The sequence below is a fragment of the Danio rerio genome, chromosome 20 (assembly GCF_052040795.2).
Source record: "Danio rerio strain M-AB ecotype USA chromosome 20, GRCz13ab, whole genome shotgun sequence".
In the NCBI taxonomy this organism is placed as follows: domain Eukaryota; kingdom Metazoa; phylum Chordata; class Actinopteri; order Cypriniformes; family Danionidae; genus Danio; species Danio rerio.
Genome location: NC_141040.1, coordinates 8,212,775 through 8,230,817, shown reverse-complemented (window position 1 = coordinate 8,230,817; position 18,043 = coordinate 8,212,775). Strand labels below are relative to the sequence as shown.

Below are 18,043 nucleotides of genomic sequence, written 5' to 3'. Positions count from 1 at the left end.
CGCCACTAGATGTCGCCATTTCAACTTTTCTTTTTTGGTTACCTGTAATCACCGAGATCAGTTTCACATGTTCCTTGTTTAGTTGTTTGTATAAAAGTAACCCTTTTTTCCTCTGTTCTTTGCTCGGTTATTGTTGACCCATGCCTGTCACCTACAGTGAGTTTTTCCTTCTTGTTGATTTAAGCTAGTCTCTTGTATCTAATATTCCTTGGAGCTTTTTTGATTTTTTCTGTTCAGAAGTTTTTGCCTGTCTAAGTTGATGTACCTTTTGAAACCTGAAGTTTCCTGTTTTTGTTTACTTGAATTTTTTGAAACCTGAAGTTTCCTGTTTTTGTTAACTGTTTTTCGTCTTCCATTTTGAAGATTGTTTTTTGTTGCTAATAAAACTCCTCAAGGAACCTGATAGTGTCTCATTGCTGGGTTCTTCAACTACCAGTGGCTCAGTGGTAAGGAGTCCACACTCACACGCCAGGGACCCGGGTTCGATCCCCGAGCCTGACAAGCACATCACGCCTATCCTCAGGTCTTTACACCCAGTTTCATTCAGAATAGATTTTAAAGTATTATTACTTGTCTATAAACCACTAAATGGCCTAGGGCCTCAATACATTACAGATTTGCTCACTGAATACAAACTTAACAGATCACTCAGATCTTTAGGATCATTTAAACAAAAAATTCCAAGAATTCAGTCAAAGCGAGGTAAATCGGCTTTCAGCTACTACGCCCCTCGCTGCTGGAATCAGCTTCCAGAAATGATCAGATGTGCTCCAACATTAGGTACATTTAAATCGAGACTGAAAACACATTTGTTTAGCTGTGCCTTTACTGAATGAGCACTGTGCCATGTCTGACAGATCGCACTATTATGTCTTTCTTTTCTTTTTCGTTCTTTTATAACCTGTTTTAACACATCTTAACCTGTTTTTATATTATTATTTATTTATTTTTCTCATACGTGTTTAAAAGTTTATGTAAAGTAGTTTGAATTGTCACTGTGTATGAAATGTGCTACATAAATAAACTTGCCTTGCCTTGCCTAAACATTCTAATCATAGAAAATCTGCAGAAACTCAAGGCTGGTCGAAGCCCTTAACTTGGTGATTCGTCAGTCTATACAGCGATCGCTGATTGGCTCCTGTACTAGTAGGTGAGGCTTCATTCACCAAATTGACCATTACACTTCTCCCCGTTCAAAACTATACAAGTGACACGTCTTGTGTATTCTATGGTATCTGATTCACATTAAGTTGCATAACGTTATTTTTTAAATGTTCTGATAAACACCCAGATTTTTAGACAATGTATTAACTGATTTAAATTAATTACTAGTTATTATTATTGTTTAATTAGTTTAATCAATTTAAATAAAGTATATTTAATTATGAACCTTCTGAAATATTATAACTTTGGTTCATAATATCAAACTGGTTCATTCCGCTGTGGTGACCCCTGATTAATAAAGGGACTAAGCTCAAAATAAATTAATGAATGGTTAATAACATCCTACTGATTTTTAAAATGAAGATATTTTTTAACTAATGTAGAAAAGCATAACGATGAATAAAAATAATTTACTATTGGCAGTATTAGGTAAGAGTTTGGATCAAAAATTCTGAAAAACTTGGTATTTGCTCAAAAGTATAAAACTTTTATGCTATTTAAAAAAGTAAGCAACTAAAATATGTTCAATAAAAATGTAATTAAGCAAACAAACAAAAAATCATCAAGTTTTATAACTGAAGTTTAGCTACGGCTTGGTGAAATGTTTGACAGTTCAATAATAGTAGCATGACCACAGCAAGAAGGTCGCTGGTTTGAGCCTCGGCTGGGTCAGTTGGCATTTCTATGAGGAGTTTGCATGTTCTCCTCATGTTTGCGTGGGTTTCCTTTGGGTGCTCTGTTTTACCCCACAGTCCAAAGACATGTAGGCTATAGGTGAATTGGGTAAGCTAAACTCTCCGTAATGTATGTGTGTGAATGAGAGTGTATGGGTATTTCCCAGTGAAAGGTTGCAGCTTGAAGGGCATCAGCTGAGTAAAACATATGCTAGATAAGTTGGTGGATCATTCCGCTGTGGCGATCCTTATTAATTAAGGAACTAAGCAGAAAAGAAAATGAATGGTGTAAAAATATTCTTGATTAAAGAACATCCTTACATCATATTTCTCACACAATAAATGTTAACAACATGGCCAGTGAGTGTATATCATACTATATATCACTGGCAGTGAGTACAAGTTATGAAGTGTGCTGGCCATTATGAACCTGATGTCTTTGATAGTAGCTCTCTTCAGCGGGTCCACCTGCAGCATGAGCATCAGCAGACTGGCGACAGAGCGGTTGAGGTATTCGGGGATGTAGAAAACCCCTCCACGGATCTTTTTGAAGAGAGTGGGCACGTGTTCATCATCAAACGGCAGCGTCCCGCAAAGCAGTGCATAGAGAATAACACCACAGCTCCAGATGTCCACCTCTGGACCAGCATACAGCCTGAAACACAGCACAACACAGAGTCTGAATGAGACCCAAGAGCGGTCCTACATAAAAAATGGATGCAAGCCTGATATAATATTTATGTGGATGGAGTCTATACAGTAAATCATACAGCATGCTTTGATAGATTGCTGTCAACTACTGGAGTGAAGTGTGTCATTGTTATCATTGTCCTGGTCCAGAATTGTAAATATCATACATGGTATGATTGTCAAATAAAGTTGATTTGATGACCTTTTACCTTCCGGATATGACCTCTGGTGCGGCGTAGTTTGGTGATCCGCAGCTTGTCCTCAGGAACTCTCCGTCTGACATCATGTTTGACAGACCTGTCGTACACAGCAATACTTAACACTGATGATTTGACTGGCCAAGTCAAGAAAATAAAACAGAATTTGTACCATGGTATTATAAATTATAGTGGAATATATAATAGAATAATAAATATATAAAAAAGAAAAAAAAAAGCTTGCATCTCAGCCTGCCTGTCGGACATTTCACACTGAATGAAAGATCATCATCTTCAGCTTAACCTTGCGAAAACGAAAATGCTTGAAGTTTCTGCCAACCCGACTCTGCACCATGACCAGATGGATGGGGCAACCATTACTGCATCCAAAATGGTGAAAAGCCTTGGAGTAACGATTGATGACCAACTAAACTTCTCTGACCACATTTCTAGAACTGCTCGATCGTGCAGATTCGCACTCTACAACATCAGAAAGATCCGACCCTTCTTATCTGAACATGCAGCTCAACTCATTGTTCAAGCTCTTGTTCTCTCCAGAGTGGATTACTGCAACTCTCTACTAGCGGGGCTTCCAGCAAACTCTATCAAACCTCTTCAGCTGCTCCAGAACGCAGCAGCACGAATGGTCTTTAATGAACCTAAACGAGCACATGTCACTCCGCTACTCACCCGTTTGCACAGGCTGCCAGTTGCTGCTCACATCAAATTCAAAGCTCTGATGTTTGCCTACAAAGCAACCTCTGGCTTTGCTCATTCTTATCTGCTCTTACTTCTGCAGATCTATGTGCCCTCCAGAAACTTGCGTTCAGTGAATGAAGAAATCACTTTCCCGAACTCTCGCATTCAGTCTGTCCAGTTGGTGGAATGAACTCCCTAACTGCATCAGAACGGCAGAGTCACTTGCTGTCTTCAAGAAACGACCAAAAACTCAACTATTTAGTCTCCACTTCACTTCCTAATCTGCAATTGCCTCTCTAGCTATACCACTAACTGTAAAAAATAAAATAAAATACTTACATTACGAATGCTTTCCTTCTTAGACTTTACACACCTGAAACTTGCCTACAGCACTTATTCATTGTTGCTCTTATAGTTGTGTAAATTGCTTCCTTGTCCTCATTTGTAAGTCGCTTTGGATAAAAGCGTCTGCTAAATGACTAAATGTAAATATATATATATATATATATATATATATATATATATATATATATATATATATATATATGCTGCTGTGCCGTCAAGCCAATAAATGCACCGCAGATCATGATTTCAAGGATCGATAGCTCTGTCCTTCAAGACACACGCAGCGATCTTAGATCAGTTCATCCAGACATTTTATCTGATACGTAAACTTGTTTGAACAACCAAATTAGCCAGAGATCAGTTATCAAGATGAACAGATCCAGGATCGGTCAAATTATCTTAGAAAATTTGAGCGAAGTAAGAAGAACAGACCCCAGGCCTCATACAAAGTAAATGAGTGGACGTGGGGCAATACTGCAGCTGGTTGCTTGGCAACAGTCCCTCGCCATCTGCACAACATTAGCTGTTTTTATGTGGCTGTATGAGTGTGTGTATGTTGTATTCCTTATTTTCTGTAGCAAAACCAGTGAATCTTGACCTTGTTAGTTTTTTTGGACCCCATGTGTAAAATAGCTTATAAATCACACAGAATGATGTATTTTGAAAATGTAAAAATGCTAATTGTTACCTGTGAGTGCTGATTTAGGGGTGGGTTGGAGTAGGAAAAATATATAGTATAAAGATGTCTGTATAGTATAAAAATCATAATGTCTATCGGAAATCCCCAGAAAGACTGGTGTGTGTGTGTGTGTGTGTGTGTGTGTGTGTGTGTGTGTGTGTGTGTGTGTGTGTGTGTGTGTACCAAAGTCAGCGATCTTGGCATTCATGTTGCCATCCAGCAGCACATTCTCTGGCTTGAGGTCTCTGTGCACCACCATGTGTCTGTGGCAGTAATCCACAGCTGAGATGATCTGCTGGAACAGACGCCTGGCCTCGGCATCCTCCACCTGAAAATCACAGACATATGGCAGATTCTCTTTTAAAACATTGACATTTCTAAAAACAAGTATCATTGGAGAGTTCTATGATTAGTTTGTGTGTGTGTGTGTGTGTGCGTGTGTGTGTGTGTGTGTGTGTGTGTGTGTGTGTGTGTGTGTGTGTGTGTGTGTGTGTGTGTGTGTGTGTGTGTGTGTGTGTGTGTGTGTGTGTGTGTGTGAAATGAGGCATGAACACACTGCAAAAAAAATCTTAATTAGAGCTTTTATCTTTTTTCTAGTCCAATTATATACAAATTCTATTCAAGTCAACTCAAGAAGCATTTTCTAAACAAGCACAAAATAGTGTCTTCTTTTCAGAAATAATACATTAATGTTAAGTGAGTTTTTCCTTAGGGTAAATAAACAGCCTATGAGGTAAGAAAAATACCCTTGTTTTGACTTTGACATTATTTTGCCTAATTCCCTGGCAGATTATTATGCGTGTTTTAAGTAAAATCACACTTAATTTTGATGTATTTTTTGCTTGTCTATAAACTAGACTAGAAACAATACAAAAACATTAACAAAATGCAGTTGTTGCAGTGCTTGAACAAGTAGTTTAAGCACAATGTTTAATATTTCTAAAATAATTTTTGTGGTAAAGAAGGAGCAGAGCCAAAAGGCAAAGCTCTCGATTTACTGGTCAATCTACGTTCATACTCTCACCTATGGTCATAAGCTTTGGGTCATGACCAAATAGATACGATCTCAGATACAAGTGGCCGAGACAGGGTGGCAGGACGCACCCTTATGGATAGGGTGAGGAGCTCAGATTAGAGCCGCTGCTCCTCCACATTAAGAGAAGTCCGCTGAGGTGGCTCGGGCATCTGTTTTGGATGCCTCCTGGACGACTACCTAGGGAGGTGTTCCAAGCATGTCCCACCGGGATGAGGCCTTGAGAAAGAACCATGACATGCAGTAAGGACTATGTCTCTCGGCTGGCCTGGGAAAGCCTCGTGAGCTGGAGAAAGTGTCTGGGGAGAGGGAAGTCTGGGCTTCTTTTCTAAGACTCCGGCCCCCGCGACCCAGCCTCGGATAAGCGGTAAATATATATATTTTTTTGGATATATTTGGAATATGATACCAAAGGCACACTTATTTCAATCATAATTATAATATTAGCATCCCAGTAAAATTGTTTTGAATTATTTGTTCATTTTTATAAATTATATTTCTATCTATCTCTCTGTAATGGTGATTACACTTCTTCTTTTTTTTTTTACAGTATTATGTAGTACTTATAAAGTATTGTATAAATGCATAATTATTTTTTACAAATACATTAAATACATATATAATGATGATCAAATGAGGATAAATAATAGGATTATTAAATAACAGATTTTTTGACATTAGTCAAAGCCCAATTATCTTAATGATTATTAATTAAATTAATTAATAATTAAATTAATTATATATTTAAACAATTATCATTTAATGATCTTAATTTTATTCATATTTATTCCAATACCCTTTGTTCCAATGGAATATTTACTGTAATAGAAAAAGCTTGGTGACAATGCACTGAAAACAAAACCTAAAAAACTTAAGAACCTAAAACCTAAAACCTAAAAACTTCAGAAATTCTCTAAATTAAATAAAGCACACACATTTTTCACAGTTTCTGCAGGTTTCAAATTTAAGACTTTTTAAAGCCTTTTTAATGAAATTTCAGACTCACAAAGGGGCTTAACGCTAAGACATCTTTGTAAGCAAAAACTATAAAACATAAATTTTATTCTAAAGAAGATAATAAGACCACAGAGCTAATAAATAAACTTTTGTTAAAAGTTTTATTGAGATGTATTGCAGGTGATTGAATGGGTCTGCTCGACTGGGTAACTTCACATGGACATAGAAAAATTAAGACCTATTAAAAATTATTCAAGACCTACAACACAATATTTTCGCAAATTTAAGACTTTTTAAGAACTAAAACTTAAATTTTTGATATTCAAGACCTTTTAAGATGTTTTAAGACCCCTCGGAGACCCTGATTTCAATCATCATTATAATCAATATAGTTTCTAGTATTCTAGTAAAATTGTTTGGATTTATTTATAGATTTTTATTAATGGCATTACTAAATCTGTAATAATTATTACACTATTTTTACAGTAATGTGTATTACTTATAAATCATTGTACAAATGTATAATCATGTTTACAAATGCTTTCAATACATATAATGATGCTCAAATGTTGATAAATAATATCAATAATAACACTTACAGACACTTACGATCAAAATTGTTAAAGTTGCAGATAAATTAAAGATACTAAAAATAGAACGCCTGTGATCGAATGTCACCGCAGTCAGCTGTGTGTTTGTGCGTTTAAACTAAACATGTCCTGCAACATGAACCGTCTGCCAGCGCTATTGTGGGCAGCCTATATTAGCACAAAGACAGACCCTGGCCCTTGCCATTACAACTTCACTGGATCGCTGTGGTTTACCCAAGCTCAAATCCAGACCAGAGCCACAAAAACAAGTCTATAATGTTATTACAAGACAGAGTAATGCAAAAGTCATGTTCCTCTTATAGAATATGCTGAATATCTCATTGATTGTGACATTAGGTTGATTTCCAGAGACAAATCAGAAACGGCATGAGAAAGTCAATCGCATTTATATGATTGTAAGTGCTGGTAGGGTCTTAAAAGATGATTCTTACCCTCCCGTGCTTGCAAATATAATCAAAGAGTTCGCCTCCGGACACGTACTCCATGACCATGAAAAAGTCTGTGGGAGTGCTGATCACCTGATACCTGCAAAAAAACAAACCGCTTCAATACTAATGCTTTAAGCATACAAAAACACACAACTCAGTAAGAAGTATGTTTTAATTTAATATAATATAATATAATATAATATAATATAATATAATATAACATAACATAACATAACATAACATAACATAACATAACATAATAAAATAAAATATAATATAATATAATATAACATAATATAGTGTTATATAATATGATATAATATAATGTAATATAATATAATACAATATTATAATATAATATAATATAATATAATATAATATAATATAATATAATATAATATAATATAATATAATATAAAATAATATAATATAAGACAATATAATATAATAAAATCAGCGCAGTAGGCAGTGCTGTTGCCTCACAGCAAAAAGGTCGCTGGTTCGAGCCTCAGCTGAGTAAGCTTAAGTTATTGTGTGGAGTTTGCATGTTCTCCCTGCGTTTGCGTGAGTTTCCTCCTGGTGCTCCAGTTTACCCCACAGTCCAAAGACATGCGGTACAGGTGAATTGGGTAGGGCTAAATTGCCCATAGTGCATGTATGTGTGCGAAAGAGTGTGTATAGATGTTTCCCAGTCATGGGTTGCGGCTGGAAGGGTATCCGTTGCGTAAAACATATGCTGGATAAGTTGGCTGTTAGTTCCGCTTTGGCCATCCCAGATTATAAAGAGACTAAGCCGAAAAGAAAATGAATGAATGAATGAATGAATAATATAATATATTATAATATAATATAATATAATATAATATAATATAATATAATATATTATAATATAATATAATATAATATAATATAATATAATATAATATAAAATAATATAATACAATATAATATAATATAATATAATATAATATAATATAATATAATAAAATATAATATAATATATATAATATAATATAATATAATATAATATAATATAATATAACATAATATAATATAATTCTTTATTATTCTCTATTAATAGTTCTTTATTAAAACAAGTTTAAATTTATATGATTATAATTAAATAATTGTATTTTTATTCATATTTGTTCCAATATCCTTTGTTAGAAAATAATTTGTTAGAAAATAATAAACAAATAAACTTTTTATTTATTATTTTTTCAAATAAACTTATTTTATTTTAAGGAGCACCTATTTTAACCCTTTATTTAAGATAAGTTTTTTTTGTGTCTCCAGAATGTGTCTGTAAAGTTTCATCTCACTTTGCCCACCAGATTATTTACCTTTCAGAACATTGGTATGTTTAGCCCTGGACACATTGTAGTTGTTTTTGTTGCCTGTGCCTTTAATGCAAATAAGCTAGTTCTCCCTGCCCACCAATTTGATGCATTTGTTGTGGAGTTAATTCAAGCCTTTCTGCAATGATGATTCAAACACAATGTTGTTACAAAGTTTACCCACACGAGATTTTTACTGTCTTTATTACAAACATGCACTGTTTTAGAAACCTTTTAAACTTAAAACTAATTCTTGATAGATCACAAAGAGCTGAACAGATCTTTTAACCCCAGTTGCTTTGTCCATGCTTCAACGCTCAGACTTGCACGCTCAGGCAACCACGGTTCCTCTGTGAATGATGTCATTTACAATCGCCACCTGTGGCCGCTTGCATGAAAGTCGGTAAACCTTCGGTAATGTAACTTAAGGGTATCCCTGAGGCAGAAAAATCTCTGATTTAACGGATTTCTTGTCTGTCACCCTTACTCAAGTGCCTTTTTTCAGTGTTTCACTGTAGTTTCTAGCAACATACGGCGACAGGCGCCACGTAAACGATTTGTTACATAAACAGATCGTAACGAACCACGAATGCTTGCCTTACAACAGCTCTGAAGTAATGTTACACATCATCTGTGTTGCTTCCTTCCGTTAAGTGAGTTGAGACGTTCCCTTATTTAGTCGATCTCGACATTATGTTTGGAGGACCTATAACACTGGGCTGGGATCATGTAGAGACTGTTGAAGCTGCGCTTCAACTGTGATTTCATATAGATGCACTCCTGCGCAGACGTGCTGCCTCATCAAGAATAGTAATGAAGAATAGTTTTCCCAAGTCGTTCAAGAATCACTGCTGTAAGTCCATAATGTGTATCTTTTAGTTATAATACCACAACTCATTAAAAAGTTTAAAATAAAAACTAAAATTCAAATTTGCCTGGTGTTTTTTTTTTTTATTATTATTATTATTTTTTATTTTATTTAGAACTGTGGAAGAATACCTTGTTTCTATTTAGACCTGATAGTTGATATAAATATGTAATAAGCTTTGCTAATAAGCTTTGCTGGTATGAATGTTAATAGTAGCCTGCTTTGGTGAATTTACATCAAAGCATAGAATTACATGATTAATATACTAACTGCTTTTCCGGGGGTGGGGGGGTCTGTCATGGTGTACAACTTAAGTACTTAGAATTATTTGACAAAGTCGTCACTGTTGAAACGAACTGGAAGCTTACTTTTGGTTTATTTGTGTTGCTTTCAAGTGACGTAACAATTGCATAGGATGTGTGGGTGCCTGAGCATGCAAGCTCGAGAGCGAAGGCCTGAAGATGCAAGTGCAACTCTGCAGCCAGAGCCTTCTCATTTATTCACCCTACACTTGTTCAAAACCTATTTGAGATTCTTCTGTTGGACTTAAAAGCTGATATTCCGAAGATTGCTGGTTGCTACAATCTATTGGCTATCAAAGTATTCCTTTCCAACTATGGAGGTGAATCGGTGCCAGCGACCAGCATTTTTCAATATATATTAATTTGTGTGTAATAAAATAAAAATCTCATAAACCACATGAGGGAGAATAAATGATGAGATAGTTTTCATTCCTGTACGTGTTTTGTCTTTGGATGACAAAACAGATGAGCATCAGGGTTTTACAATAAGCTACAGTTACAGTTCTCAGAAGCAGAAATGTTGATGAAGCTCAGAACTGTTGATCATTTGTTCAGGGACACCTGTTGGCAGCCTGCTGTGTTTTGTTGGCCCTGTTTATATTCAACAGAAGAGCCCTTATAGAGACTGACAGTCTGTCAAACAGCATACAAGAACGAATACAAGGCCTGTGTTACTCAGAGGGGTTCAAAATGGACAATAATAAAAGTATTCCTGGTATAATTTTTTAAATACAAACACAATAAAACACAACAATTTACTCAGCAGATTCGTATATACAGTTAAAGTCAGAATTAATAGCCCCCCTGAATTATTTGCCTCCTGTTTATTTTTTCCCCAATTTCTGTTTAACGGAGAGATTTTTTCAACATATTTCTCAACATAATAGTTTTAATCAACCCGGGCTCATTGTGGAAACGTAGCCCCGCGGACGTTTCTGCGGACCGGGATTTACATCCCAGGAGGTACGTATTCGAGTGGTTTTTGTTTTCAAGGATCCGCAAGAGGCCGCTGTGCACGCTTTTTCGCGTCTCGGGTGCCTCTCGGGAGCGCGCGCCGTTCGCGTCCGCGCCGTTCTCGCGCGAAAAGCCGCCGGATCAGAAGACTAGGCCGCCCTTCTCTTCCTCCTCCTCCTTCCCTAAACCCGAGCGACGGTTCGCAAAAGCCGTCCAGAAATAAAAAAAAAAAGCAAAAGCCCTCGTCTTCGATTTCGACCACGTTTTTGGATCCCGCCGCGTTCTTGCCCTTATTTTTCGGATTCCGTTTTCCGTCTTACCTGATTTCCGGAACCGCTGTTCCCCGGACTCGATCCCGGTCATCGTCCCCGCGGCCGGCTTCTCCTCCTCGTCCTCCGGGGCCTCTGCTCCGCCGACGCAATGCTGTGAGCTAAGCGGACAAACTGGTTGCATCGGGAAAGCCCTCGGCCGGCGAGCGCGAAGAGGAGGGGTGGAGCGGCGCCACACCGCCCCGCAGCATTCGCTCGAAAAAAACTAAACGCGGCCTTACGTACCTCCGGCCACGTAAATCGCGGTCTCCAGAAACGTCCGCGGGGCTATGTTTCCAGAATGAGCTTGGGTTGGTTTTAATAACTCATTTCTAATAACTTATTAATTTTATCTTTCCCATGATGACAGTAAATAATATATGACTACATATTTTCAAGACACCTCTATACAGCTTAAAGTGATATTTAAAGGCTTAACTAGGTTAATTAGGTTAACTATGCAGGTTAGGGTAATTAGGCAAGTCATTGTATAACGTTGATTTGTTCTGTAGACTATCAAAATAAATATAGCTTAAAGAGGGTAATAATGTTGAACTTAAAATGGTTTTAAAAATTAAAAAGCTGTTAGTCTAGCCGAAATAAAACAAATAAGATGAAAAAATATTATCAGACATAATTTGAAAATGTCATCGCTTTATTATACCATTTGGGAAATTGTAGAGAAAAAAATTAAAAGGGGGGCTCATAATTCTGACTTCAGCTGTATATAAAATAAAGGCAGGCTTATTATTATTCCAAACTTTTGACCAGTAATGTGTTAATCCTAATAACACCAGATTGATTTCAGTCGTTTTAGCAGCTTAATTTCAATCTGTGTTTGTTTTGATCCAAGTCTCTAGGCTCTGCTGGAGAACATAATTGCTAAACCAGCGTTCAGCAGTCACTAAACTAGACCAGCATGGAAATATATGCAGATCAAAGCTGGTCTTTTCAGCAGGGCTCATTAAAATCAATCATCAAACCACAAAACATCTGTCCCGTCACCATCAATCACATCAGATGTATTTGAAGTATTTGCCCACAAAATTAAGTTGTCAAATGCTTTTTTTTATTAGCAAAGTCAAAGCTCTCAAAAGCTGACACACGTCGAGTACGGTGTCAATGTGTGTAATGATCCTTGTAATACTCCTAAAGTTTTCAGAGCACCATATTAAAATCTCCCCCCAAAAAAGCAGCTCAAAGGAATAAAGCGTCTTAAAATCTATAAGAAGCTTAAGTATTCAGTTAACCCAGAGTAAAATAATAATAATTTTGCTTCCAATCATGGTGGATAATCAGCTAAAATATGCACACACATACAGTTGGAATTGAAATTAGAGAATGCCCTACAATTTCCTAAATTTTGATCACTGCTTGGCCCAATTTTAAGTTATTCTAAAATGACTAAAAGTAACCTCAGGCTCACTGGAAACAAAACTTCATTCATTTTCTTTTGGGCTTAGTCCCTTTATTAATCCAGGGTCGCCACAGCGGAATGAACCGCCAACTTATCCAGCACCTGTTTTACGCAGCGGATGCCCTTCCAGCCGCAATCTATCACTGGAAAACATTCACACACATACATTACAGACATTTTAGCCTATCCAATTCACCTATACCACATGTCTTCGGACTTTTGGGGGAAACCAGAGCACCCGGAGGAAACCCACAGGAACACAGGGAGAATATGCAAACTCCACTCAACAATACCAACTGACTCAATCGAGGCTCAAATCAGAGACTTTCTTGCTGTGAGGCGAACGTGCTACCCACTGCACCACCGTGTCGCCCAGCATCAGACTACGTTTTTTGCAAATTATAAGTTTTATTACACATTTCAGAAGACCACTAAAGGCCGCTGTTAACATTAATGTGAATCTGAAATATTCACAACTGACTTACTAAGTAATCACATGTTACCTAGGGGTTGTTTTTCAAAATATGTTCATACTTGATCTTGCGTCCTCGTGTTCTCGTGTATCATCAACCACCATAAGGTTAGTTCCAATAATTAGGACCACAAAAATGGAAGATTCGTGAACAAACCCAGATGCTTTCTTGATATCAAGGATGCGTCAATGCATACTTAAGCGCAGTACTTGCTGTAGAAGTCCCAGAACTTATTGTGGATGAATAAAGGATGTGGGAAGCACAGCGTTCCCACAGCAATATATTTAATTATTGAAAAAGAGATCATTGTATGAAAGCTGCAATGTTTAAAAAACATTTTTGTTAAAAATGTGTTATGGCCACGTGACCATCAGGAAGAACGCAACATCTCATTTCTCACAGGACACGTTCTCTGTTTTCAGGGTCTACTGACTTGGTAACTTGGCAAGTCTGTTAATTGAGTGCTTGGAATTAAGAATCCGCCAGGGTTTGTTCAGCAAATATACAGTTGAAACCAGAAGTTTACATTAAAAAAAGGGAACATACCATTTAAAAAAAAATGTCTGATGGTAAATCAAACTAAACGTTTACTATTTTAGGTCTGTTAGGATTACCTAAATGATTTACATCTGCTAAATGGCAGAATAATGAGAGAATTTATATTTGAAAATGTATTAATTTCTAGACAGTCAAAAGTTTACATACATTTCCTTGTGTTGTTTTGGGTATCCTTCCACAAGTTTTTCACAATAGATTGAAGGAATTTTGCCCCATTGCTCCTGACAGAATTGTTGCAACTATTATAATTGCTGTTAGATTTGTTGGCTGTCTTGCTCCCACAAGCTTTTTAAACTCTGCCCACATATTTTCTATAGGATTGAGTCAGGGCTTTGGGATGGCCACTCCAAAATATTCACTCTGTTGTCCGTAAAGCACATTTGAATTAATTTATGCTTAGGGTCATGGTCTGTTTGGAAGACCCATTTGTTGCCACGTTTTAATTTCCTGGCTGATGTATTGAGATGTTGCTTCAGTATATGCATAATGTTCTTTCTTCATGAGGCCATCTATGTTGTGAAGTGGACCTCCTGCAGCAAAACAGCCCTACAACATGATGCTGCCGTCCCCATGCTTCACAGTTGGGATGGTGTACCTAGGCTTGTAAGCTTTCCCCTTTGTCCTCCAAATGTAACACTGGTCATTATGGCCAAACAGTTCAATCTTATTTCCATCAGACCACAGGACATGTCTCCAAACATTTGTCTTTTCCCCAGTGTAATTTAGCAAAATGTAATCTGGCTGTTTATTGTTGATTCTGGCTTGTTGATTTTCCCATGTCACACAATGAAGCAGTGTGTTTGACGTTTTCCTTAAATACTATTCTATAACTACTATTCATCTGAGCCTTTTCAGAGGCATAATAATCGTATTGTACGTAAACTTAAACCTCTCATTTAAGCCCTCGGTTTACCCTTACTGCAGTATTGTACTGGGTTTAGTTCAGTCACAGCAGCCTGTCATGTACTGTTTGTGTTCGGTTGACTAAACCACGCATGCATAGTATTATTGGTTCACTGATTCTCAAATCTTATCTTAGTGTGCTGTGCTAATAACAGAATAACACACATATATATATATATATATATATATATATATATATATATATATATATATATATATATATATATATATATATATAGTCAGAGGGGGATATTAGGCATTTTAAAAAGTAACTAGTTTTAAAAAGTAAAATTATTCATTTTGATTTGATGAACTACCTCAACAGGTGCACTGGTTAAAAAATGAAGAAGATCTGGTTAAAAAATGATTAGTTCAAGATCGCAACGACTAATACAGAAATAAACATATTTAATATTTAATACGGCAGTCATGTCCAGCCGTAGTTTTTGTTGCAGGACCAACAGTGAGGATTGACTGGAGGAGGACCATCTTGATCTGGCCAGTGGCATTAGGATTACAAACTCTGAGGTGCCGTACGAGACAAACACCTGGCAGCGAGGAGTAAATAGATTTTCTTCCAAAAGGCATACAGTAGTACTTATATGTATTATGTATTAAATACATTTACATAGACCAAAATGAAGGATGTTTTAGCTATAATTGTAGTTTGTTTCAGTTAGTTTTGTATGTACACAATATAGTTTCAGTTAGTTCTAGTTTTTTTTTTAAACTCTTGTTTTTATTTTTATTTCAGCTAAGGAAAATTATTCAAAATTCTTATTTTCATTTTCTCGTTCGTTTTCGTTAACTATAATAACCTTGTCCTGTAGGGGGCAATCCTGTTTAGATCCAATCTCAATTTCACTTAACTACTAGGCTATTGTCGCTGACTAAGCAAGGGTTTTCTAAAAAGACACATTAATACAACCCAAACTCATTCTGGAAACGTAGCCCCATGGACGTTTCTGGAGACCGCGATTTACGTGGCCAAAGGTACGAACGGTCACGTTTATTTTTTTTTTCGAGCGAACGCTGCGGGGCGGTGTGGCGCCGCTCCGCTCCTCCTCTTCGCACTCGTCGGCCGACAGCTCGCCTCTGAGTGGAGGGCTTTCCCAGTGCAACCAGTTTGTCCGCTTGGCTCACAGCATTGCGTCGGCGGACGGAGGAGGAGGAGCCGGCCGTGGGGACGACGACCGGGATCGAGTCCGGGGAACAGCGGTTCCAGAAATCATGTAAGATGAAAAACGGAATTTGAAAAATAACGGCGAGAACGCAGCGGGATCCGAAAACGCTGTCGAAATCGAAGACGTTTGCTTTTTTTTTCTGGAAGGCTTTTGCAAACCGTCGCTCGGGTTTAGGGAAGGAGGAGGAGAAGGAGGAAGAGGAGGGGCGGCCGATCCGGCCGCTTTTCGCGCGAGAACGGCGTGGGCGCGAACGGTGCTCGCTCCCGAGCGGCGCCCGAGATGCGAAAAATCGCGCACAGCGGCCTCTAACGGATACGCGAAATCAAAAAACGCTCGAATACGTATCTCTCGGGACGTATCTCATGGTCCGCAGAAACGTCCGCGGGGCTACGTTTCTACAATGAGCCCGGGTTGCAACGATACATAGTTTTATCTTGATTTTATAATGCTTTTAACACTTTTGTAGAATCGTGCTTCACCAGGCTTAAGCTTGTCTCATCACAAAATGTTTTGTGGTTTATACTTGTTCTTGTGCAAAGAACTGCATGAGAAATACTATTTTTTATTTGTCAGTAATATGTCCTTGTACTTTATATATCCTTAGTGTAAAAAGGAGCAAACGCTGTTGATGTCATACTGCACCATAGCCTTCATTTTAGCTAGAAACTGCAGTCAAACTTGTTGAAGTGTTTTTATTTAACAAAAATGATCTCCACTTTGAAATGATTCTCAGTAAATGTGGATGTGTTTTAATGAGCGTTTCACTCACAGCTTGATGATGTGTGGATGTCTGAAGAGCTTAAGGTTCTGAATCTCTCGTTTGATTTTGCCCACAACATCGAGACTTCGGATCTTCTGTCTGTTGAGGATCTTCACAGCAACTTTATGGCCAGTTAGCTGATGCTCTCCAACTGTTAACCAAACACACACACACACACACACACACATATCAATGAAGACTCAGCTGAAACACCATCACCAGCAGTTCGATATCGTAAACACAGCTGATGAAAGATTTTTTTTTTATTCCAAAGAAAGCAAGCACTGGTGCAGCAGGCTGGCGACCTCCAACACAAACCTTCTAAGAAAACAAAGAAACAGAGGAGATTTTCATTTCAGGTCTGAGCTTTCCATTCAAACAAACAAAACCTGATCTACTCTGAGTTTGGACACTATCCACTAGCCTAAGACAATTGCTTACATAGTATTGGATACTGCTCACCTTCGAGCAGATATTATGAAAACATATACACAAATTTGTTCGCTTAGATATATTATCAGTCCTGCGAATGTTATTATAACAACCGAGATAACATATTTCAACACAATGTTAAAAGACTTGTCCACATACTTAAGATCTTTCATAATCTTGTATTGTGTCTTTCTTCTCTTGATGTTTTTTTTTTTTTTTTTTTTTTTTTGTAAAGACTGTAAATACATTCTGACCTGCATTCATTTTTCTCTGGAAGCACTCTTATTTCATTGATAAAATACAGTTAAAAAAATATTGCAGCTATAACATTACTTTTATTATTGTTATTCATTCATCCTTTTTTTTTCGGCTTAATCCCTTTATTAATCAGGGGTCGCCATATTGAATTATGTCAGAAATTGTTATATTTTATGGATGCATTGGCTAATTGTTATGAAAGTCGGTGGTATGTGCCTTTGCAACACAATCCCACGGCAATTCATAACTTTTTCATTTAGTGGCTAATTCGGAAAAATTCGTACGATCTAATTCGTACATTTAAGTACAATTTGCGTATCCCCCAATGACGGTTGGGTTTAGGGGTGGGGTTAGGTGCCATGCCTCCTTTTTAAAATCGTACATTTTCTTACGACTGAACTGAAATTAGCCACTAAACTGCCAAAACGTAAAATACTTACGTTTTCTCGTGAGATTAGGCTGGTCTTTGAGACTGTGCCCTGAAGGTGCTCAGTTTCGTCACACTGCCACCTTTTGGCCAAATGTTATAATGATATTTCTAAAAATCCTAATAACTTTTGACTAATTTTGCCTATTGTTATGAAACTTGTCTTGATACATTCCTTGGGTTGTCCTGACAACATCAATACCAATTATGTCTTGATTAACTGAAGATCCTTTCTGCCATCTAGCTTTAAGTAAAGTTGAAAACTTATTTTTTCAAACTCCTCATCGTAGGGTTGGGCGATGTGCATTGTACGGTGTCTAATGTGAAACATTGCTATGGACGAAGCCATTGTTTTCATAGGAGAGGCGGATGGGAGGGTTGGGGG

At 37.2% G+C, this 18,043-nt stretch overlaps 1 protein-coding gene across 4 annotated transcripts in view; it reads right to left on the bottom strand.

The window, feature by feature from the left end:
• prkaa2 (protein kinase, AMP-activated, alpha 2 catalytic subunit) overlaps window positions 1-18,043 on the bottom strand; it is a 57,325-nt gene that overhangs the window by 29,719 nt on the left and 9,563 nt on the right. For 3 of the 4 annotated variants that reach the window (XR_015518155.1, XR_015518154.1, XM_087298033.1), the window contains exons 2-6: window positions 16,551-16,692; window positions 7,481-7,574; window positions 4,632-4,776; window positions 2,738-2,825; window positions 2,269-2,493 (exon numbers count right to left, since the gene is read on the bottom strand). Coding sequence is in view for 1 of the 4 variants with exons in the window: in XM_087298033.1 (XP_087154159.1) it covers window positions 2,269-2,493; window positions 2,738-2,825; window positions 4,632-4,776; window positions 7,481-7,574; window positions 16,551-16,692 (694 nt within the window). In the remaining 3 variants the exon portion in view is untranslated. Of the gene's footprint in view, window positions 1-506; window positions 2,494-2,737; window positions 2,826-4,631; window positions 4,777-7,480; window positions 7,575-16,550; window positions 16,693-18,043 lie in introns of all 4 variants that reach the window. The other variant, XR_015518156.1, reaches the window with a different exon arrangement.